The sequence below is a fragment of the Ascaphus truei genome, chromosome 7 (assembly GCF_040206685.1).
Source record: "Ascaphus truei isolate aAscTru1 chromosome 7, aAscTru1.hap1, whole genome shotgun sequence".
Classification (NCBI taxonomy): domain Eukaryota; kingdom Metazoa; phylum Chordata; class Amphibia; order Anura; family Ascaphidae; genus Ascaphus; species Ascaphus truei.
In genome coordinates this window covers 60,664,667-60,689,497 of record NC_134489.1, presented here as the reverse complement: position 1 = coordinate 60,689,497, position 24,831 = coordinate 60,664,667, and the positions used below count along the sequence as shown (strand labels likewise).

Below are 24,831 nucleotides of genomic sequence, written 5' to 3'. Positions count from 1 at the left end.
GATAGAGCGAGCTCATGTACTGGGAGCAGAGAGGGAACAAGACAAAGACAGACCGAGACCGGTCCATTGGCCACACACTGGATGCCCAACCTTTTCCAACTTTAAAGGCAGTTGTCAACGTGATACTACCAGTCGCAGAGTATCACTACTTTATTATTTATTTTTTACAGCATAAATACTGCTTAAATCTTTCTAGAATACTGTCCAAAAAGGTTTGCCCCCATGTTTAATAAATGTTGACCAATTGCTTTCTTTTCAGACACGGCACCGCTACTTTTGAAAGTTAATTTGAGCCCTGTTTTAACATCTGATTTAGTATGTCCCAAATTGTATAGGTGCCTTGAGCATTAACTGAAGGGCACCATTACGGTGGGGGGGGGGGGGGGGGGGCAGGCTCCGCTCTTATCACCTTCACAAAACGACTGAAAAAGACAGCTAAACACTCAATCAAAATCAAAACTTCTTTCAAACACCAAAAGCCTGGAGGGAGCCGCTCGCTGGGAAGGCTCACCTCCAATGGAAAGCAAACAAAACAAAGATTACTTTTGTTTAGCACAGTCCAGCCATCATACTTTTTTGCTTGCAGCGCCCGCTGATTCTCTCTCCCTGCAGAGAGGTTTTTCGTCTATTTAATCCAAACTATATACAACTCCCCCAAAGCCTATATCACAGCTAATGCACTGAATTCCGAACTTTTCACGTTGCAACGGGGAACAAGGCAGGGCTGTCCCCTATCCCCAATACTATATGATACAGGCATACCCCGGTTTAAGTACACTCACTTTAAGTACACTCGCGAGTAAGTACATCTTGCTCAATAGGCAAACGGCAGCTCACGCATGCGCCAGTCAGCACGTCCTGAACAGCAATTCCGGCTCCCTATCTGTACCGAAGCTGTGCGCAAGCGGGAGACTATAGAGCCTGTTACAAATGCCTTATTTACATCAGTTATGCACGTATATGACGATTGCAGTACAGTACATGCATCGATAAGTGGGAAAAAGGTAGTGCTTCACTTTAAGTACATTATCGCTTTACATACATGCTCCTGTCCCATTGCGTACGTTAATGTGGGGTATGCCTGTATAGCTCTGGATCCCCCAATTCGACATCTAAAAAAGGTGGAGGAATTTAAGGATATTCAAATAGGTGACAAGGAACTAAAAATCGTAGCATTTGCGGACGATATGCTCCTTTTTATTTCAAACCCTCAAAAGGCAAAACCCGCAATCATTAGAGGCAATACAAATATATGGCAAAATCTCAGGCTTAACCATAAACTATGAAAAATCAGAGGCACTCGCTCTAGATTACAATCAAAAAGATAGAGTGGAAGGGCCTGTTCCTATTTAAATGGGCAAAAAAAAAAAAACACATTAAACTACTGGAGGTACTCCCCTCACTTAACAATTTAGCCGCTCTCAAGATATGCAGTAGACTGGATAAACCATACAAACTATTTCACAACAGATGAAATCTATCAACAACTGAGCCCAGATATAAGCTTGGCATATTTGTTACACTTGCCTTCCCAGGAGGTCCTAAGAGCTATAAAAGAAAATCCGCTGCTATTTAGCACATATAAAGCATAGTGCAGAGCTAGGAAAACGCTCTCTACAAAAACAAGTCGCTATTCCTACCGCTCACTAAAAACTTGCAGGTTTAGGAAGGTGAACTACCCTTTTGAAGCCTGGGAAATGGAATCTTTGACATAACGCAGCTCCTACATAAACTAGATCACACAATTTACTCATTCCAGGATCTAAAAGATGAATATGCACTACCCAACACACAATTCTTCGCATATTTACAATCCAGGGACTATGCACCGACCTCACTAAACAATTTATCAATAGCAGATAGAGACAAACCAACTGGGCGCTCTTTTTCACATGGCAAAATATGGGAAAATCTCAATATCTAAATGTTATCAAAGTCTGAAGAAAACATTACAATTTGATGATAACACACCGGGAATTGGAGGTTGGTTAATAGACTGCCCAAACTTAAGTATGGAGACGATCATGAGACAGTTTGTTAAATCGTTAAAAATCATCCCATCCACGTATGTACCAGGAAATGCATTCTACATAGGACTTATACTACGCCCAAATTTAGATACAAAGCAAAACTCTCTCTAGACAGTAAATGTACAAAGTGTGCAGCCCCAGGGGCAGATCTTATATACTGCCTATGGAACTGCCCAGTGGTACAAGAGTTCTGGTCACGAATAGGCAAGTACTGCAAAGACGCTCTAAAAATAACAATCCATATATGCGATTCTTAATATTATAAACCTAAACACTGAAAGGACAATAGGGGACCAAACTGACAACAGGAAACTCAAACAAATCATAGCTATGGCAGCAAGGAAAACAATCTTACAACAATGGATACATAACACTCCCCCATCTCTGCAACTGTGGAGAGAAAAAAATGTTTGGTATGTTTACACTTGATTGGGTTGAAGCCAAGACAGAAAGAAAAAAAAGCGGGACGATTCTTCCAAATCTGGGAAAGCTTCATTGCCGCACAGTCAGATGAGACAAGGGCAAAAATCCAAGAAAACTTTCAACACACAACATGGTATGCAACACGCACACTAACCAGGAATCCACCAATAAGACTCAAACACTACACTATTTCAGCAGCCTAGGACCTGGGGGTGGGAAGGGACCCAACAAGACTACTGATGGGACCATAAGACTAGTGAAATAAACAGTTTAAGGCATCAGACGGATGGGAAAGGGGTGTACAGGAGTGGCGAACAGGGTATAATTATACAACTATTAGATTGAAGAGTTCCTTATATAAATATTTTAGCCAGACTGACAGAGGCCCAAAACAGATGACGCAAGAGCTGGGGTGTACTACCAAGAGGGTGGAAGTAGAGGTTAAAGTGAGATAATTGGTCGATATTGTACAGTTAAAATGTTCACAAGTGGCATTAAAAATTTAAGTGTGACTACATTAAAGATAAAGGAAATTTTTGAAAACGAATATTGTATGAAACAGAAAGAGACATATATAAGTAAACCATTATTATGCATTAAAAGAATGCATTTTATGTACAAGTCTGTACAATTTCCAATAAATAGAATTTACAAAAAAAATAATAAAGTCTCCCAGTATGACAGTAGGTGTCAGAAGACAGACAGTGATGGAGCCAGGCTGCAAAGATGTCAAAACATTTTGATGTATGTCCAGTGGGACGATCAATGACAGCAACACAGATATAAATGGGGGGGGGGGGGGTTGGGGGTTGAAGAGAGAGACAGCGTGGACTGTGAAGAACTTGTATTTGACATTAACACACATCATGCATGATTACACATTAAAGAATTTTTCTTTTAAGCAAAAAAAAAAAAATAAGTCAGAAAAGTAACAAAGAAAAACAGAAAGTTAAGAGGAGTTTAAGGTTTGTGATAAACTTGTAACATACAACATTGTATAAACGTCAAATGAGACACCCCCCCAAAAAAAGTAACACACAACACCTTAATTCCATTCCTACCATAGGAAATGGCAGCTATCCCAAAAGTGGTCAAAAGCCTACATTTTTTCTTGGTTCTACTGTAGAAAATGAAAAGACAAGGAATCCGGAGCATGAAAGAATTAAGAGACTACGGTCATATTTATATAATTTAGGTGTGCTAGGCACTGTATGACCCATACACATGGTACAGCAATGCTTATTAAACATGATTGTTGGTTTAAAGCAGCAATACAGGTTTCATTTATGGTTTTCTTAGTTTTTTTTATTACAGGATTGAAGCAGGGAGTCTCCGGAGCTGAACGGTGTTAATTTCCGCTCCGGGGACACCCTACTTCTCAAGATACTTACCTCCATAGGGGTGCCGGTATCTCTGCGTCCAGAGAATTGTGCCCCTAACGAAATGGTGGCGTTTAAATGTCCATGTCAAGCGGGACAACAGGAAGCAGTCATATCATCCGATGCTGCTTCCTATTAGCCCACGTGACTAGGACATTTAAACTTCACACGGATACCAGCAGGACCTACGAATGTAAGGATCTATGGTCGCCAGAAGTTAAGTAAATGGGGTTCAGCTCTGGAGACCCCCTGCCTCAATACTGTAATAAAAACAAACAGTAAATCCAACCTGTATTGCTTCTTTGCCACATGCTTTACGAACACATTGAAGGGACAGTGAAAGCAAATAAAACCCTTGCTGTTAGAGAAGCGTCTTACCTAGTCCTAGGAGAGGCCTGAGAACTCGAGACTTGATATCGCTCATGTAGCAGTAGAAGAGTCTCTCTGTGGCTGCCAGCTCGTGGAGGCTGCTAATATATCCCATCATGTTTCTGTCCACCAACGCCAAGCAGCTGCCTGCGCCAGCAGAGATGCTGCTGATGTATCCGAGCTTGAGAGAGGCAGAAGAGATTCTGTTAAGTTATTGCTACCTGCTCTCCTCCTGCACCTAAGCAGGTGACACTGCGATTACTCTAGGTAACCCTTTGATGTGGCTATGGATAAAGGGAGAGCAATATTCAACACTTGTTCTGGAGGGGGCTGTAACCCCAGCCATAATATTAGGTCAGTACGGACAGCTGGAGCGGTTGTCAAGCGGTCTTATTTTGCAATCCATAGTTTAAGATGTGGCCTATGTAGTGGTAGATTTAGACCCAGCGTCAGGCTTTCCTAAAGTTGCTTACAGCATCTCTTTGTGCATCAGATATAAATGTCATGTGCCGGAAAATTGAAAGTATTACCTACAGAGCTTAGCCCTCTTTTTAAAAGGCTTCTGATGTCCTGAACTCAGTGTACTTAATATCAAACAGCTAATCCAGTTTCCTAATTGACATAAGGCTTTGATCATTGTTAAGCTGCTCACCTGGCTACATTCTCCCAGTAGCGTTGGGTTCTGGTCTGCGTCCTGCCTGTTTGGGTCCTCGGCTGTCGGAGGGCCACTGTAATACACAGTAGGCTGGAACTCTTCCTCTCCATGTGCCAGGAAGAGAGAGTGATCTTGCCCCGCAGCTACAGCCCACACTCCGCTGTCACACACCTGATGGGGAGAGGGGGAGATATCAGATACCAAATGCACCATGACTTCCAAAGCAAATGTATTAAACCCCATCAATACCAGGATGGCCTGCAATGCATTAAAGGGCAGTAGCACTGAAAAGCTACATTGTCTTTTACCAGTGACCAAGATGTTTGTTTTGAATAAAAAAGGTTGAGAGTTTGATTCCAGTCATAGAAATAAATCGGTGAAGGGCTGTATGCTCTGTAAAATTACCTGCAGTACCTTCCTTCTTGTTGTGGATATCATTACACTAGTCAGTTTTAAAAGCAGAGCAGAGCAAACCGTGTATGTTTATTGTGTTAGCGAAGCTTACATGCCTTGCAAGTAAGGCTGCGTCTATAGAAACTGCAGCAGTGCGGAGGCTGAGGGAAAGCGGGTGCTTTCCTGGCCTTAGTACGCGCGCCTTCTGCGTGCATGTCTATGGGAGGGCCACTGACGTCACGGAGCTGGTTTGCCCTCATTGGGCAAACCGCTCACGTGACCGCCCGAGAAATCAGTTTTAACTGATTTCCCGCGCATCGCGTGCCTCCCCCCCGCTTCCGCACACACGCTGAATAGACGCGATCACTGCCTTTAGGCAGTCTGATCGCTCAGCGTGCGGACGCGTTCGCGCGATCTGCCCCTCTATGGACGCAGCCCAAGACTTCGAACAAAAGGGGTGCAATGTTTTGGTACCTTGAAAGAAAGACTTCTACTTACAGTAATTGGATAATTTGTTTCATGTGAATTAATAAGTGACAAGGTTTAAATATGTGGCCTACTGTGCTACCTGAACCTTACCACTAACTAGTCCGCAGCTATCTAGCATTTCTTCTATTGCTGCTGTGCATTTGTAGAAGTGATCGACTGAAGCAGCGGCTCCGTGAGAAAAGGCACTGATAACAATGCCAGTTCGAATCAGAGGAGACTGGTTCAAATCCTGGTATCAGCTCCTTGTGGCATTGGGCAATGCCTGCCTGTATGCCCCCCAAAAAAGTATTGTAAGCTCTACAGGGCAAGGACCTGTGTCTACAAAAAAGTTCTATGTACAGGGCTGGGTACACTGTTAGCGCTATACAAGAAGGGGAGGGGAATGAAAATATGAATTAATACCTTAGCAAGACGAGGCATTGTAGTTGGAGATTGCAGATGACCAAGCTGGCCCGAGGCATTGCTGCCCCAGGAGTAAACCTACCAAATGGAGAAAACAAAAGCCATCAATGAATCCCCATATCTGCTGGAGGAACCTTGCGATCACTCAACTTGCACATGAAGCTAAACATCAACAGCCCATGAATTATTCAGGGGACAATCTAGAGTTCCTGCTTTATAGCCCTTTCTGTGAACAGCCACTAAATATGATTTCAATCAACATTTTACCTCTCGCCACCATAATTATCAAATAATGTTTTCTGATGCCTTACAAAATTGATTTTTCCTGGACTGTTATTCGTTTAAAAATAAAATACGAGCGAGTTAAGATAAATGCAAGTTAATTAAATTATTCTAGTTTTCAGCGGCTACAGAAGAAGACGCAGCATCCCTACAGCTGAACATGTTGCGTACAACTTAAAATCGCCAAGTTACCTGGGATCGGGCAGTGAGAGCTACAGAATGGTGACTGCCAGCTGCCAACTGAATCACTTCTTTTCCATCCAAACTCCGAACACACAGAGGCTGCAACCTAGAAAAGGTATAAGAGTGATCGTTTTTGTTTTCCCCCCCAAACAATTTTTATTTATTTTTTCTGTTCTATTCAGGGTGGGAGGTGGCTACAAAAGGGAAATAAATAAATTAAATAAATAAAAGAAGGGGGCGGGAGGTGAGGGACAATAGAACCAACATAATTAAAATAGACAATACAATAGGCGCCTGTTGGGCGAGAAACGCGTCAGAGGACCTTGTATCCGTCTGCTTTCATGCTTATTTAATTAATAAACACTTTTATTGGACACCTGTCTCCAGCCCTATCCCTTGCTGTGATCAGTCCTATCTCCGAATTTTTGCAATACTTACCTTGGACTGAAGCACGCCTCACCGGGATCCTGCTGACTCTGTCAGCAGGAGTTCTATTTATTATTTATTTTCACGGATCTTCCTCCGGTAGCCAGTGTGTTTTCTACATCCCTCCACCTGTCCAGACCGCCGGGCAGAGACATGTGCTTTCACACAGGGTGAGTGTTGGTCTTGCTTCACTTACCCTTGTTGGCAGTCAGTCCCCTTTATTGGTCTTATCTTATGGGGTTATGTAGGAGTGAGATTTCTTAAATTTACACAATTTATTGTGCACTTGGACGGACTTGTGTTATATGATACATGGATCCCGGATTTGCGTGACATATTGTTATTCTCCTATGCTCTACTATACACACATTCAATGTCATCTGTTTATTGCTTCGATTGTGGCTCACTTACCTAGGCAGGACGTCCCCGTGCCCCAGCTGCCCCTCCTTGCCTCTTCCCCAGCTCCAAACCTCGGTTCTCAAAGAGGGGAGCAGCACGTCAGCCTCGCCGCTGTATGTGGGCGTCAGGGCCACTGCTCTCATCCTCACCCGTCCTGCCTTCCGCAGGAGTCTGGGAGAAACTGCAGAGAGTACGCCACGTGTTCAGGGTCTTTTTGTGGCACTCATGTTATCCAGATTATTGCATTGATTGATACATTTATATTGTTATTAGGAGTTATACTGACAGGAAACTTTCCTAGTAAAAGTAAGGATGCATCAATTGCATCTCTTGTATTGGACACACTGTTGTATCTTTATTTCAAAGGCTTTCTGCAGGTACAGATGTACAGTAGCACGACTTACTGTTTTTGTCACCGCAGACGAACAGGCAAAAAACGATTCGCCGGGGACACTGCCTGCGGGGACTAATTGCGGCCTGGGAGAATGAACGCTGCTGCAGGTGTCCATGCTTCTGAATGGGACCCCTGAGAATTAATCCTTTCAAGCCAAACAGTCTGAAGAAGCTACAAAGAGGTACACGGAAAACTCTACTACAGAAGTAGTCTGAGTGTGCCCCTGAGCAGCTCCGAAGCTAAGAACCAGTCTGGCCAACCCCTTGATGTAGATGACCTAATATGGGTATCTACATCATGAGGGCGGGGAATAGAATAGGACCATATTCGGTCATCTGGACAGACACACAGACTGCTTCTGAGCTGCTCTGGGACACAGGGCACACTCACAAAGATTGTTTCTGTGCCGTAGAAGAGTGTGCCGCGAACATCTGCGCAGCTCCTGCAGACTGTTCGGCTTGATGGCTCTGCTCTGAAGGATCAAAACTGCGTGCGTCCCATTCAGAAACAGGGACCCACGCAGCTTTAATCCTTTGTTTCGGTGCGGAGGGAAGAGTAAATCTTGCAACATCTATATAGCACATCAATTTAGTATAAGACACCCCCAACATCTATACCGTCAAACTTCACCCTGAGGCATGCGCAGTCTCACAATGAGCATCCACTTATACCTCTAGAATGTAAACTCACAAGAAGGGCCCCCAGTACCTACTGTGTATCCATTGACATTCTGTTTATGCAACTACTGTTCCATTATACCATGCTGGGGAATATGGGGGTGCTTTATAAATAAATTATATCGTAGCATATACAGATGTAGCAGCAGGGCTGGGGAGGAGGGCGGAAGGCAGGACAAGTGTCCCAGGCCAGCTGATGCCGGAAGGTTGGCCCACGACTGTCCTTGGCCACAGAGAAACTGTCCACGGGCCTTTGTAGCAAACGTTATTGCACGTTGCATGATATTGCACGTGCCAAGTGGAGAAGCGGACAATGTCAAGATGCAATTGGCCCATTTTACTTCAGCGAGATGTAATTTATTATTACTTCTACCTGTTGGAAATACCTAGCTTGCACCTTCCGTGCAGTTTCCTGATCTTTAGATTCTCTTGTCCCATCTCAAGGAAAACCCTGTTAACTCTGTAGCCGTATTTGCCCAAAACCCACGCGGCTGGAAAGAGGTTTCATGTATTTACTACCCTTTCGTATACTTTACTTCCTGCTCCCTCCCAGTCTGCAACCAGCAGACAATTGCAAGCCATACAGGTAAACTTGGCACAAAGGCAGGGTACAGCAGGGGGGGGGGGGGGGGAGAAGGCTGTACAGTCTCAGTGAAAAATCTTATGCAAGCACATATTTGATAAATTATTATTTTTTTAGTAGTTAAAAGTTTTGTTTTTTCAAATATAGCAACCCTTTATTTATATTATGCACCTTGGAAAACAATGGTAGTACTTAAGCCTATTTTCTCAATCCTCGTAAAACAATATTCTGGGCATAATCTACCAATATTCCATTTATATGGAAACTATATGGAAACTATGTGCATCCCCCTGTGTTTGCTAATCCCTTGGTGACCGTCTGATCAGTGGCTTGTGTTCAACTAGTCTTGAATATCTCGTCTTACCTTGGGACAGCAGCCCTGGTAGAGAAAGCCTTCTGCTTCCAGCCTCTGACTCCTCCTCTCTGATATCCACCAGACTGGAGCTCTTCTTGCCTTGCATGGACTCCAGTCTCACCTGCTCTTCCCGACTGTCCCTCAGTCCTTCCAAAGCAGGTGAAAGGCCGGCAGGCTGAGACCCTGTCTCGCACAGAGACGTGGAGTAAAAGTTCATGACTTTCTTTATAGACATAGCTCCGGCCTCACAGGTTGCAGCTACTCTTACGCCAACGGCAGAGGCGCAGGACACCACGAGGTTGTTGAGGGATGTCGTCGTGGCAGTCGTAGGACTAAGAAGGCAATCACCTAACTCTTCTGGTGGCTTCTGCTCGGGTGTCTACAGCAGAGGCATTGAGAGAAAATATGTACAGCACATTCAGACATTATGACTCTCTGGTGCATTGGGAATGAGTCAATAGAACAATATAGCAGAAACACAAACACATACAGAAGACCAGAGCTCCAGCACTTTCTTCTGTTAGGGACCAACAAACAAAATCCCATATAATGGAATAATTAGGAATGGGGCTTGAATACCAAGTAGGAACAGTTGGATGTTTCTTTTCTACCACCTTTATAATTGAAAGCTTAATTTTTTGTTGGAGTTTAGATATAAATTCAATTTTCCTTGCTTATGGTATTGGCACTATTTTCAGTACAAAAATATACAGGACTATTATATAAATTGTAAACACATAACTTCTGTAGTAACAACATTATTCAATCACACTCCACCAGTCAGGAAATGGTGACGTGCCTTGATTTAAGTAACTTTGTCTCGAAGCAATTCGTTAGATTAGGGTTTCCTGCCCGAAGTTTCAAGGTGCAAAGAAAGAAATTTACTCTTATTCAGCACATTCATGTTTACATTTGTTTTTTTCTCCAAAGAAAACATATAGAACATGCATAGATTTAAACATCTAAAGAACGCAGCAATTAAATCAAGAAGGAAAAAAAAGACTAACAAAATAAAAATCATTTGGTGCAACTGCATAAAAAGTTGCATACAACTAAAGAATATTGGACATGAAAATATTTTTTTCGTTATATTCAACAAAGAATCACAGACTTCTGATAAAATATATATCAAAGTATATATCAAAATCTTATATTCAACAATTGACTAGATCAATAAAACAGCTTGAACCTACCATTTGATTTCTTCTGATTTAACTTAGCAAGGTGGAAATACAGCTGAACTCCATTATAACGCTGTGTTTGGGGTCCAAAGAATCAAAAAGCGTTATAAGGGGATCGCGTTAGAAATAATGTACAATAAAGTATTTAAGATGCCAATAATCGTGTTGTAAAGTATACATAAAATACGAAAATTGGGAGCCACACTTGCATCGCGTTATAAGCGGATTCGCGTTGTAACGGGGTTGAGCTTGATTCAGTATTTCCAGGGTCGCCTCACATTCCTTGTTCTCATCTGTCTCGCAGACCTGTTTTTGGACACACCTGGTTTTACAAAGACCTGTTTCCACTACTTTGTCTCCGCCCAATAACATATCGGAGAGCCTTTCGTGTTACCAGCACGATGCACGCGTTAAGACAAGACAAGCTGTATGTAATGTCTAGTCTGGTTTCTCCTCTTGCTTCCCTGCTTGGCAGGACAGCGGAAAAGCCACTCCTAAAGAAATAATGAAATATCTCTCTCTCTCAGAAATCAACAGCATTTTCTAAGGCTGCGACCAGGGTTGCAGCAGCTGTGCGGAGGCGCTGAGGCTGAGGGAAAGCGGGTGCTTTCGCTGGCCTTGGTTAGCGCGCCATCCGGGGGCGGGCCAGTGACGTCACGGAGCTGGCGAACCGCTCACGTGACCGGCCCTGCGCTCCCGTGAGCGCTTGAAACTAAATTTTTTCTAAGACCTACGCTTCCGGAAGCGTGCGCGAGCCCCTGCTAAAGCCGCTCTCATTGCGGCTGCAGGGGCTCACTGCCGAGCGTAAGCGCGCCTCAGCGCTGACCATGCCCGAGGCCTAATTTAACCTGACCGCATGCTCTCATCCACGTTAAGTTAAAAAAAAAATCCATATTGCATCTGTGTACTGTATATATGTGATACAGCACATATGTAACCTCTTTGATGAAGTGGAAAGTATCACAAAGCTCATTAAAATAGAAGAATGGGATGAAATATTTGTGGCGACAGACAAAAGCTCGTTATGCACCACATTAAGGGAGAACACAAAGTATTAATGCGCTGGTATCTCACTCCACTAAAATTATCCAGATTCGTCCCAGGATACTCCCCGTTGCGCCCAAGACAAATGTGGAGAAGCAGCTGATCTGGTACACATGCTGTGGTCTTGTGCTCTGATTGCTGCCTTATGGGAAGAAATTAAGGATTGGCTTCAGAGGATTTTGGACCTCACCATTCCAATGGACCCTTGGCTGATCCTATTGAATAGACCAACCCCAGGCCTGGCCAGGGTCGAGAATAAATTAGTTGCTCGTTTTGCAACGAGGTGCGAGATCGCAGCATTGTGGAAACAAAATGAAATTCCAACAATTCCTGAATTCCGGAACAGAACTTGGTATGTCTGCCAGATGGAGAAGTTGACAAGTTTAGTTAACGATACTGGCGTCAAATTCCCAAACGTCTGGCTACCATGGCTTGATAAGACAGACATCCCAGGAGTGAAAGGTCCCACTATTTTGCTATGAAAGTCATAGGTGCGTACGTTCTCGGCTGACAGCGGGGCAATTTCCATAGTACAGGACGAACAGGGCTGAGCGGACCCATTGGGGTGGATTGGACTACATGGGGAGCAGAGATGTAGTTGAGTATCCCTACCCCCCCCCCCTTAGTGAATTTTTGTTATGATTTATTGAGATGTTAATAAACATAATGGATGTTGTGTATCTATGGGTTTTCTGAACATTAATAAAAAAATGTAAGTTACAAAAAAAAAAATGCAGCACTGTAAAGTTTTCCTGTATTAAGATGTTCTATTCAAGGGGTGGCCAACTACAGTCATCAAGGGCTACCAACAGGTCAGGTTTTCAGAATATCCCTGCTTCAGGACAGGTGGCTCAGTCGTAATGACTGAGCCACTAAATTGAGCCACCTGTGCTGAAGCAGGGATATCCTGAAAAGGGCCACCAACAGGTCAGGTTAAGGATTGGAGTTGCCCAGCCCTGCTCTATTCCTATCTGGCGTACAAAGGAGATAGGTGCCTCTAAATGATCAGTTTCTAGATCAACAGTTGAACACTTTTGCGGCCAGGGTGGCGGCATTACAAGCATCGTTAAAATGCTATAGTGCATTCAACATTTCTATCTCTCAATGTTGTTAAACAAAATTGAAGCCCTTTGCCTTTCCCTGACTATTAGTAAGTGGAAAGAATAGGACCTGTAAGGACACATGAAAATAGAACCAATTTGCTGAATATTTTTCAGGGCCCTCTGCAAACAAAAAATACAAGGAATACAAAATAAAGCACCAACATAGCTGGTAGTGAACATCTCACCTGTTCAGCTTCTGTAATACCATCCTCTGTTGTGGTCTCCTTCACAGGCTGATCATTGTCAGGATGGAATGAACTCCCACAGACAGGGCTGTCAATGCTCTCACAAGCTTCCGTTTCACAAGTGCTGGCTCCATCTGCGCTAGGCTCTGTCTCTGATCCCGTCTGAAGTTTAGAAGTGCAACTCTCCTTGTCTTCCTGGGTTTCTGGACAGTGTGAATTCTGCCCCTTTGTTGAACTTTTCCTTCCTGAGCTCAAAAAAGACTGTCTGACCCGGAGTGTAGGATGGGACTCCGCTAACATGACGCCCAGTGGACAGCAGTGAGCGTCTGAGATGATCACGTGGTCCTCTTTATCGGTCATGGTAATGAGCAGCTGGCTGCAATGATTACACCTCTCCGGTACAGGCTTCAGCTCCTGAGAGAGGCACTGCACAAGTGCCAAGCTGTGAAATGACCCACAAGCCACCTGAAGCACCACCCGCCCTGCCAGGTGCTCCACCTTTTGTGGCTTGGTCACAGGGAAAGTAGTGGTTATGAGCCCGAGCTGGCAGCCGCTTCCCCAGGCCCAGATCTCTCTGCTTATCGACAGTGCAAGAGTGTGCTCTTCTCCGCAAGACAGCTGTATAATCCTTACCCAGCGCGGTGGGCTGGTTTCCTGATCCGAAATACTGATGGCTGTTGGTTCCGGTATGGAGGGAAGGTTTGCCATGGCGCACTGCCCTGCAGTGTTCTCTCCCCACATGTAAACCATTCCATTCTCGGTCACAGCACCACTGTGAAAACTTCCTGCGGCCACACAGATAACACGCTGTCCAACCAATGCCTTCTCTAGTACCGGACCCTCGGTGTAAGCCTCCTGTAAACTCTCTCTCCATGGCTGCTTTCCGAAGCTGAAAACGTCACCTTCTGAAACACCAAGCATAGAATAAACAAATACTTTTGTTAAAGAATTACAGGTGCAGAAGTTGTGCGTTTTAATTTTGGGGTCAGAAAAAAAAAAAATCAAAAAAAAATCGAGTAAGAATGACGTCTTTATTCTTTCGCTGTCAAGGGGGAAATCAAAGCATTGCAGAGTAATGTGTTCCGGGCCTCTCTGGCAGCGTAACAGTAACCGACCAACCCACGATAAGGCCCGTGTGGTTCTGAGAGCTACCATGCTAATCTTTACCAATTACATACATACCCTATGTAGGAATAAAACATTTTAGTAACTGAATAATGGACATAAAAAAAAAATCAGAATTCATCCTGATAGTTTGGGGCTGTCTTATGGAACTACAATTAGTACATTATGCTCGGGTATTAAATAACGATGAAACCAATTGGTTCTGACAGTTTATTCACAACTTTTTTTTTTTTTAAACTTTCATCCTCACTCTTATGAAAAAAAACTTTTGAAATATTTCATTAGTGCAGAATAAATGAGTTCTTCAGTATAAGGTGATACCTTTTTTATTTGGAGTAACAATTTATGTCCTGCGACAAGCATTTTGACTGAACCACCTGTGCTCAAGCAGGTGTATAGTTAAAACCTGAAGAGATATATTGTGTGGTGCACAGCAGCAGCAAGACACAGGTCATGTGGCCATAAAAATATTCTTTATTGTAACTGCATTAAAAAAACGGTAGAGTACAAGCCTCCTACGCGTTTCGTGCTATAGTCATTTCAAGTCGGTCTTTACTTCAAAGTAAGACTTTGATTTATAAGCCAACAAGCACATACCTCTCAAACAGAGGTTCCCAACTTCAGTCCTCAAGGACCACTTAACAGTGCAGGTTTTAACTATACACCTGCTTGAGCACAGGTGGTTCAATCAAAATGATGGGTCACCTGTGCTAAGGAGAGGATACCAACACAAAGAGGGGAAATCACAGGATCTCCCCAAGTCCCTCTTCAAAGCACTCAAAAACTGTCAGGAAAGAGTTAAATACTCCAAGACGCAATGGTCTCTATGGCTAGTAACACTACACTAAGTAAATGCTCCCAACATTGGGGGTGGACATTTTACCAATAAAAGCCTCTAATGAGAGGATAGCTATAAAACCTGCACGGTGAGGGATCACTTGAAGACTAGCGTTTGGAATCTCTGCTCTAAAATGATAAAAGTGCCTCACACAGTCCCCTGGAAAACAGGAGGAGGATTCAACCCTCATTCACCTCCTGGAATGCTGCGAGAAGCATTCTGTTATCTCATGACAGCTAGATGCCTCTTCAGATGTAGCGTGACATCGTAACCCCAGATAACACAACATATGCAGTTAAAACTGTGAATATCACAGAGTTTCTGTAGGATTTGTGCCGATTAACACATCATACCCCACCGTAGGGACAATGAAGTCTGCTACATCGGTAACTCTACTAAAGTGTGAAGTTGGTGTTGGGGTATTGAGTTCTTTACCACTGGTTAGCAGGATTCCATGGCTTATTCCAAGGCTGGCTTGGAGCACTATTTTTCCTCCCAGGCCTGGAAGACTCTCCGGTGTTACAGGGGCCGAACCAGCCTTCCATACATTCACAAGGCCTCTCTCTTGGACTCCTTCTGTATCTTCTGAACTGCAATGAATGAGAAAAAAAAAATCAAAAGCTGTAGGGATTAAGTGGGGATTTAGGGAAAGCAGCTTTCACACGCTGCTTTATAAATAAATACAATGTATGACTACACATTTCCAAACATCCTAAACATCGACATTGTACAGAACACAATCAACAGATGAAGCACAGCAGCCACCACACCCAACGCCTGAACATATCCACAGAATAACAGGCACTCACTGGGACACTAAGTGAATTTATACCTGTAAGTTTCACTTTCTCTCTTTTTTCCCACTAGTAGTATCATGATGAGTACATGTGGATATTTTTAGACACCAACGTCACGACAGTGTAAAATCTTAGGAGTACCCTCTAATTCTTAAGGTTTCTTTTCACCCCCAGTAAGGCTGTGGTGACAGTGAGACTTAGTCCAATTAAAAAAATGAGTAGTTAAAGTAGCAAAAAAAAAAAAAAAGGTATCATGCTAGTGAAGTATCCATTCATTCTTGCACCAACTCTAAGACTGCGGCCACACTGCGGCCACGCTGCAGCGCCTTGCACTTGGTGCGATCAAATAGATGTTAAATCGGTGCACATGTCCAAACCGCGTGTGCGCACGGATGTTTTCCAAAGATCTGCGCTTGGGGAGACAGGAAAATTCATTTGTAAGCATGCTGAAGGGTCACAAGACCCTTCAACAATGAATCACACAGCACCAGTCACCATATACACACACACACACACACACACACACACACACACACACACACAATAGGGCAAACATAGGCACCATGTCATGTGAGATATATAAAAGGGGAAATAACATTTATGGGAACAGAGTGATTGCCACCATTATTAATAGACCTCTCCCGGTGCCGGCATTGAAACGCCCCGACCCAGGCAATGACACGACCCCTCTCTTAGGCTTAGTCCATAGAGACTGAAGACGTGCGGAGGCGCGCTGAGGCTGAGGGAAAGCTTTCCCTGGCCTTAGAGCACACGCCGTCCGTGGGCGGGTCGGGGGGCGGGCCAGTGACGTCACGGAGCTGGTTCGCCCTCATCGGGCAAACGGCTGACGTGACTGGCCCTGCAGGGGCTCAGTGCCGAGCAGCAGTGTGCCTCAGCACGGGTCACCGCCTAAGCGCTGACCATGCCCGAGGCCTTATGTGCCACACCCCATGCTTGCAAATTGCTGCAGGACAGGCTAGTGCTCATGCTCGAAGAGTTTGTGACGTCACGGCTCTCAAGCAGGAGCGCGCGTCGCTGCGCTGTTGTCGCAGCCTAAGGAGTTAGTGGTTATTCATTAAACTGTGCTGGTCGTGGCACTATTGCACGGAAACTCCTGTTTAAAAAAGGAGTATTCCAAGACATATTTAAAAAAAAATAGTTATTTGAAGCAGAGGGTCTCCAGAGCTGAACCCCGTTAATTTCAGCTACGGGGGCCACCTGCTTCCTGTGCACCGGCTCAGCAAGCTGGGCTTTAAAGTTGAAAGCTCCCCTATCACATGGGGCAATAGGATTCCGCACCGATGACGTCACTGCTTCCTATTGGCCCACAGCAAGACGTAAAAACTTTCAACAGCGGACATACTGTGAACCCTGGCAGCAGAGGAGAGCGGCTACCGGGCACCTAAATCGAAGGCAAGTATCTCAGGAAGCAGGGGCCCACAAAGCTGAAATTAATGGGGTTCAGCTCTGGACCCTCTGCTTCAAGGATAGATATATCTAAAAAAATAAATACATTTGTAAAAATCCGCCATCTTGGATTGCCTCTTTAAATCAACAGGAGTTTCTGCGGGATAGTGCCCCGATTAGCAGAGGTCAGCAATGGTTTGCGAAGGAGTGTGTTGCTGGCTCCTTTAGAACTATGCAGACAATATACATTCAGCATGTGTTCAATGAAAAATGTACAATGCCCAGGTGTAAACCCCCATACAGTACCTTTCTGTCTGTGTGTCCATCGGTCAGTACTATAATCCCATCACAGACTATATTCTCAGGAAGATAACAGCAGGTTCTGAAACTCCTGACGTAAGTAGAGTTGAATCCACTGAACCTACAAATCACAGGAGAGGAGTCTACTTTATGTTCATGGGAACAGTTGACTGTGCTGTGAATTGCCACACCGCATGATCCATTGCTCAAGAATTCAGACTATTTCATATTTCAGTGGTAATCACTGTGCTGCCTGTATCCTCTGACCCACTCAACTTGGCTGTCAAGACTGTGGAAAAACAAAAAAAACATTCATTCAGTCAGCATGCAGCTCAACACACCCACATACTGTATACACAAGCAGCAGGATACGAGGTTCAGTTGACAGCAGTGTGAAAATGTTAATTTTTCCATGTTTTTGCCCTTGCTTCATTTAAAAAAGGTGCAACCTGATTCTGGGTATTAATAACACGCGTCTATAAAACCTTTTACACAGCGACTTCTGCATTTCATTTTTATATTGTAGAATTTTAGAAACATCTCACTTATTCTGACTGAGGACAGAAAAGCTGCACAGGAAATATTGTTTTTAATCCCATTTGTTTTTATGCTGTGCAATTATTCAATTCATACAACAGACTGAAATGGGAAATAAAATTAAAAACAAGATGGCCAATATTTCGTATAGAACAGTACTCTGCAAGGTTTCGCCTGTGTATCAAAAGCTTTTAGTGACAATTCCTACAGTACTAAAATACACCTCAGTATTACACAGTATGTTGCCTGAATAATATAAGGGGAATCTCTAGTACGTGTCCAGTTTCACGTAACCGCTTTTGAAGTCTCCCGAGTGTTTGTAACATTAATAGATCTGACTCAGCCAGAGGATGCCTTCTCCTTAAGGAATACAACACCAGTACAAATGGAAAGTGTAGTGTAAACATCTCGTGCAAATGTAATCTGCATGGCACAAAGTCCAGTGCATCAATACGCTCAGCTGATATTTTGCTAACGTATTTCCATGCTGCTGCAATCTTTGCTCAGAGTGGTTAGCGAGGCTTCTAGTACTGCCAAGCTTTTTGACGATTGTGCCATTGATGTACAGGTCAGCCTCATATTGTGGATACCATGTCGGTGCCATAATTTTTGTTGCTGATCAGTGTGAAATGGGTCCTTTTTAAAGAAAAGATTTTAACGTATTAAATTGCAGGTCCTCTGGCAGAAAAAAAGGTTAATTTATTGGGAAATATATATATCTGTTAAAATCATAAACATATTTGTTTCCTCCACATAAGAGCACTTAGGTTGACCAGCAAACAATGTCAAAATATTTGTATCTGTCGGGAAATGCCTGCTTAACGGGTAAAGTTTGGCAAGTATAAAAAGCAATACAGTACTGGAAAACTGTGAATTAACAGGATTACAAAAAGCAATGCAATTGACAGAAACCCAACAGCCTCCGCATGTAATGGCACACGCCCCATGATAACAGGTGCTAGCACTTTATCGTACATGCAGTAATATGAAGCGTGACAAAGTGCACAAGAGAGAAAGTAGAAGCTGGGGACAATAAACGAAACCGGTCTTACACCTAGTCATCACTTTCCATTTGCATGCGTTTCCCCGCTATCGCTCTGTAGAAATTGTAAAGTTAAAAAGTGCATGTTCTTCTAAAAATGTTTCCCCAAGTAACAATATCTTATGTTCCACTAAACAAGCATTATTTTACACCTGTTATTGTACCAAACATAACAGTTATACATGGATGTTATGTTTACACATAAGCAACACTTAGAAATTGACACGTGGGCTCAAACACACAAGGACATCTCAATATCCTACAATATTTCCACTGACCCTCTGAACAAATAGCTGCTCTAGTAGCTTCTGTATACGTGTATATTATTAATCAATTCATTGTATTACACGTGACATGCTTTTTGTCAACTTTGTGTTTGTGTGTATAAAAAACCATCTCACGGCTGTATACGGTGACATACGTTTCAATATACAGTCTCACTTAGGGGGTAGAATCACTGAAAATACGCTAACATTAAAAATTAGCAAGACGGACAAAAAAAAACAAAACAGTGAGTTGACAGAGGCCTGTGACACACGTATGTGTGTGTGTGTATGTAAATATATATATATATATATATATATATATATATATATATATATATATATATTCCACAGCCCTCTCCAAAATCTTGATCAAAAACTTTTTATTCACCACAATGGCAATCACCTCAGCCAGGAGCAACGTTTCGGACCTTCCCGGTCCTTTCCCAAGCTGTCTGAGGGAAGGTCCGAAACGTTGCTCCTGGCTGATGTGATTACCATACTGTACGTGGTGAATAAAAAGTTTTTGATCAGGATTTGAGAGTGCTGCGGAATTTCCTCTTTATACTATTATTCTGAACGTGTTGGTGCATCCTTTCCTACCGCCTGCACCCCTGCTGCTAAGTATATTTCTTATCATTATACTTACTACTAGTGTGTGTCCGGCATTATATACATAACACACAACAAATATAATATACACAGTATAGGAGCTACTAGAACAACTGTTGTTCTGACGGTTAATAGAGATGGAGTGCGTGTGTGTGTGTGTTTGTTTTGACACATCAGAGTCCATGGGGTATATGTAGCAAGACAAACGTTGAGCAATTTATAGGACAAAAACTGTCCCAGATTTACCAAAAGAAGATAAAAAAATATTAAAAGCAATAGGATTGTGTATTGTTGTTGGATAAATATGATATAACCGTGATGCCCCCAAACTGCTCTATTTGTGCCTTCATACACAGACTCACACACATTGTAGGTACAGACGGTCCCGGGCAGGCCGAGCCACACACTCCTCCCCCAACTCACCTTCTCCGGACCCGGTCAGTTCCTGCACTGACAACTAGCCCTGGTGATCAGCTGACCTGTGGAGCGGCTCGCGTGAAAGGGGAGGAGCTTGTGGAGGGGGAGGAGCGGAGTTCATAGAAGCAAGGTCATTGCGAAGCCAGGGAGAGCGAACGGAAGACCGAGTGGGACAAACCGGTTCAATAGCTGAACGCGTGACGTAATGCTTCTTGCTTGGCGGGATAGGGATTTATTTCCATTAATGCTATGAGGCACAGAGATGATACACAGTGACATTTGGGATTTTGGAACAAAAGAAGAAATGTTAAGTGTTATTCTACTTAAAAGACTACTAGAGACCAGATGTTAATATGAAAAGAATAGATGATTAAGTTAATGTCACTGACACGTCACAGGTTTGGGGGGTGTTCACATGAGAGAGGGGATTCTGTTTCCAAATTAGTCATTTTCATAGGATAATCTTCTGCCTACTGTGGGAGTAAATGTCTTCTAAGCAGACAACGGAATCTATCCATTGGAGCTTACTAATACCATTAATACTCTTTAACCACTGCACAAATTCACTAACACACTTGTAACCCCCCTGCTAAAGGGTTACCAGCCAGGCTGTGGTATGGCTTGGCCCCCAACCTGGATTGCTATGGGGATCCAGACATCACATGTAATCATAGTAATTGTTTGTATAGCAAGTTACAGAGGCATTTATGCAGACACAGTCCCTGCTCTGTGGAGCTTACAAATCTATGATTTCGGTGCATGAGGCACAGGGAGATAAAGTGACTTGCCCAAGGTCACAAAGGAGCACGACACCAGGAATTGAACCAGGTTCCCTGCTTTAAACAGTGCCAGTCAGTGTCTTTACTCACTGAGCCGCTCCTTCAGAGACTATTCTAGGTTAGGTTCTCGGAGTTCAAGATGAGAGAATCCTCGGGGAGAGTAGATAAGTATCTTTATAAAGTAACAGTATAGATCCTGCCCCCCTGTTTATTATGTTATAGGTAGGGACAGTACCCTTTAAGTTAGGATCCACAAAAGAAGCAATGGAGTCCTGAATAGTTAAGGAAAAGGAATATGGCACACCACAGAGGGCCTCAGGAAAGAGGGCTCCCGGGTGCCGGCGGATCAGCTCTACTGTGGATTGGCACTAATTTTCCTCCTGTCTGTATGGAAGTGACAGTTCCCAAACAGGCAAAAGGTATTGGGTCATGTAAGAAAGACCCACCAAAATTTCACGTAGGGGACCAGAGTAATCCATACCGATGATGGTTCCTAAGCAACAAGGGGGCCCGGGGCCCACACCTACTCAGAGTACCTTCATTTGAGTGTTAAGAGTGGGCACTGATGGAAGAACCATATTCATGTATGTCTATTATAAAATTCAACAGCGTGGTGCACTCCCGATAACAAATATACTTGCCACCGGTGCTCAGCAGAAGTGGTCCCACAATGAAGTCGATCCAACCGTCAATCCAAGAATACAATAAAGTTGGCACTCGTGTGGCATTGTGAGAAAGTAACAGATTTATTAGCAGTTTGATCAACGTTTGGTCCGCTCGCGTGTCTTTCTCAAGATGACCCACAAGTGGACCGAAACGTTGATCAAACTACTAATAAATCTTGATCAAAAACTTTTTATTCACCACAATGGCAATCACAGCTTTACTGTTTTTACAGCTTGTTTTTGTGTTATCTGTTGTGTTTTGTTTGTGTTTTTTGTTTGTCTTTGATAGTGTTTGATGTGTGTTTGCTTTTATTAGCAGTATACACTGATTTTTCTTTATTTGATTTTGCATATCACATGACGTCATCCACAGAGCTCCCAAGATGCTCCAGGTGCACAGGATTGGATTACCCTGCAAGGATTTTATGCTATCGATATACTAGCACATTTGGACATTTGCTGGACTTTTTCTCTCAAGTTGCCGGCCGGTCTGTATCTGTTTTTTGTATCACGTTTCTGACCTTGTTCGATGTTTCTAGGCAAAGATTACACACACACTGACACACACACACATACAGACATACTGATACACATACTATACAAACAGATACACTAATTATATACACTCACTGGTACACACATTAACACATTGATACACACTGATTTACACCCCTTCACAGCCAGAAGCACATTGCTTTTTTTCCGTCAGTAACTGAGTTAATTAGCCACAAACACGTGTGTGTGTATATATATATTGTGATACCAGCACTGTCCTCTAGGGGCTGGAACAGTGCAGTAAGTGTGCTTTGCAGTCCACAGAGAGTTAATTCCTCAAAGAGAAGCCAGCAGCAGCTGCTAACTAATGGAGGTAATCAGCCTGGTCTGAGTGAACAAGGACGTGGTTTAAAAGACAGACTGAAAGCTGCTATGCTGAGATACTGTTTTCCCCAGAGAAGGGGGAGATAGAAAGTGCTCCCCAGCTGCGGAAACTGGTACAGAGGACCTACTGAGGAGTTTCTCTGGGCTCAACGTGAGGCTGAGTTCCCCTAGGAAGAAAGGAGGAGAGGCCCTGCTGAAGCGGCGACGTCTGCTCCAAAGGACTGACAGATAAGCAAAAACACTTTATTGTTGTATACAGAGACTGTGTTACACTGTGGCATATGCCAGGGCATGTTTTGGCTTGGGAATCAGCTTAGCTGGCCATCCAGTTAGCAAGGGCTAAAGCTACGGTAGTTAGTTTTCCCTAAAGGGAATAGGTGTTATTTTTATGTGTTGTTTTGATTTAAAGGGATGGTGGGCCTGTTAGCATATAATTTAATCCCTGTAAATAAACCCCACATAAGAGAAGTATGAAGTTCCCTGCCTTTATCTGGGACGTAAAGATGCTGCAAAGTGGTGTGGGCATAACAATATATAGATACAGCAGAGCATTTGCTTATATGTCAAAAAATAAAGTTCCAGCACTCTCTGACAGAGAAAATACAATAATATGGGTTATGCCAAAATAATAAGTGGTTTAATATACACACAAGATAACACTTGGAGTGATGCGGCGCAAATGCAAAAACACGAATAATACAAATATGGTGATTGGGGTGAACAATATAGGCATAGGGAGGGGGAAAACACTAGGTAAGGAGAGTGGGGACAGCACAAACAAGGGGGAGGGTAATCAGGGGGGCAACGTTTTGGGGGGATACCCCTTCTTCAGGCCCATTCCCTCAGGTCTAAAAAGACCACAAGGTACTTCCCTTAACCCTGACACGCCAATAACCAGAGCAGCACTCAAAGAGCAACAAAATGCAAATACAAAGCTCAAACAAGCAAATTCTGAGTACACCAGAGAAAATGCAGTGAATCAAACCATCCGTTTGAATGACCACAAGTCTCTCTTTCTCCCTCTCCTTTCCCTGGTGCGCTACTGACTGGGATCCTGTGTACCTGGGTAAATAAAGACCACCTCACGATGACGTCATCAGGGCGTTCCAATGAGCACCACTCAGCACACAGATTAGTCAGTCCTCTGAGCTGTGGTGATCGGGAGATATCAGTGTCTATCCCCGGCAACTACATGCAATAGCGCGCTCTCACCTCAGTCCTGAGCATGCGCAGCAACGTCAGGACAGTTCAGTGTGGTCCCACGCTGATGGGAGATGGTGCGCATGCGTTCCCCTTAAGGGAAGTACCTTGTGGTCTTTTTAGACCTGAGGGAATGGGCCTGAGGAAGGGGTATCCCCCCAAAACGTTGCCCCCCTGATTACCTCCCCCTTGTTTGTGCTGTCCCCACTCTCCTTACTTTGTGTTTTCCCACTCCCTATCCCTATATTGTTCACCCCAATCACCATATTTGTATTATTCGTGTTTTTGCATTTGCGCCGCATCACTCCAAGTGTTATCTTGTGTATATATTAAACCACTTATTATTTTGGCATAACCCACATTATTGTATTTTCTCTGAGTCAGAGAGTGCTGGAACTTTATTTTTTGACTATTAGTTGTGGGGGAATTTGGGTCTTCCTGGTTCCGTTTGCACCCTGCACATTCATAATTAAATTGATATTGAGTGCTGTCTACTCAATTTGTATAGGTTTATTTGCTTACTTTATATGTGCTCCATGTATATGGATTTCAGGCAAAAGGTGACACATTGTGTGCTCATTTTCATGTCATTTCCCAGAATCCCTTGTTGCAGTGGAAGCACTGTATGCTAGGTGATAATGGTTGAAATGCAGGGTTGCAGACCTATCTAAGACATGTGAATGTGCTCACAAGTGATATTCTTGATATAGATATATTCACATACACGTAATATCTTTGAGAGCACTGATGTGTTAATAATTATATATAAAAAGAAATGAGAAACAAACAAAATGTTATATGTGTTGTATGGTTTGACATGATCACGGTGAATACAAAGGGGGTGATGTATTGAGGCAAAATTGGAGCAAAACACACAAATTGCGCTATTTTATCTTTCATCTTTGCATCAATGTAGCAAGTTCTTTGCTTCATGTTTTGCACTTTGTGTATCCGCTTGTGATTTGGGGAGTGACAATAGGAGTTACATGATTATAATTACATCTATCAAACTGTAACT

The 24,831-nt window shown here is 43.3% G+C and overlaps 1 protein-coding gene and 1 long non-coding RNA gene across 6 annotated transcripts in view; one reads left to right on the top strand and one right to left on the bottom strand.

Moving 5' to 3' along the window:
- Positions 1-20,401, bottom strand: part of ALS2 (alsin Rho guanine nucleotide exchange factor ALS2) — a 49,865-nt gene extending 29,464 nt beyond the window's left edge. Inside the window, exons 1-10 of one of the 4 annotated variants that reach the window (XM_075608612.1) lie at positions 20,297-20,401; positions 17,426-17,708; positions 15,351-15,505; positions 12,953-13,857; positions 9,449-9,818; positions 7,443-7,611; positions 6,615-6,711; positions 6,141-6,218; positions 4,854-5,027; positions 4,211-4,382 (exon numbers count right to left, since the gene is read on the bottom strand). In XM_075608612.1, coding sequence (XP_075464727.1) covers positions 4,211-4,382; positions 4,854-5,027; positions 6,141-6,218; positions 6,615-6,711; positions 7,443-7,611; positions 9,449-9,818; positions 12,953-13,857; positions 15,351-15,505; positions 17,426-17,445 — 2,140 coding nt within the window. In that variant the 5' untranslated portion in view covers positions 17,446-17,708; positions 20,297-20,401. Of the gene's footprint in view, positions 1-4,210; positions 4,383-4,853; positions 5,028-6,140; positions 6,219-6,614; positions 6,712-7,442; positions 7,612-9,448; positions 9,819-12,952; positions 13,858-15,350; positions 15,506-17,425; positions 17,709-20,235; positions 20,257-20,296 lie in introns of those variants that run through there. The other 3 variants (XM_075608614.1, XM_075608613.1, XM_075608615.1) reach the window with 3 other exon arrangements.
- A 34-nt stretch (positions 20,402-20,435) lies between these two features.
- On the top strand, positions 20,436-23,156 carry LOC142499374 (uncharacterized). 2 transcript variants are annotated; one of them, XR_012802658.1, is made up of 3 exons: positions 20,436-20,492; positions 22,108-22,222; positions 22,547-23,156. It is a non-coding gene; the product is annotated as an uncharacterized LOC142499374 (long non-coding RNA). The 2 variants fall into 2 exon arrangements; XR_012802657.1 differs by lacking the exon at positions 20,436-20,492 and adding an exon at positions 20,511-20,596.
- Positions 23,157-24,831: the final 1,675 nt, after the last annotated feature.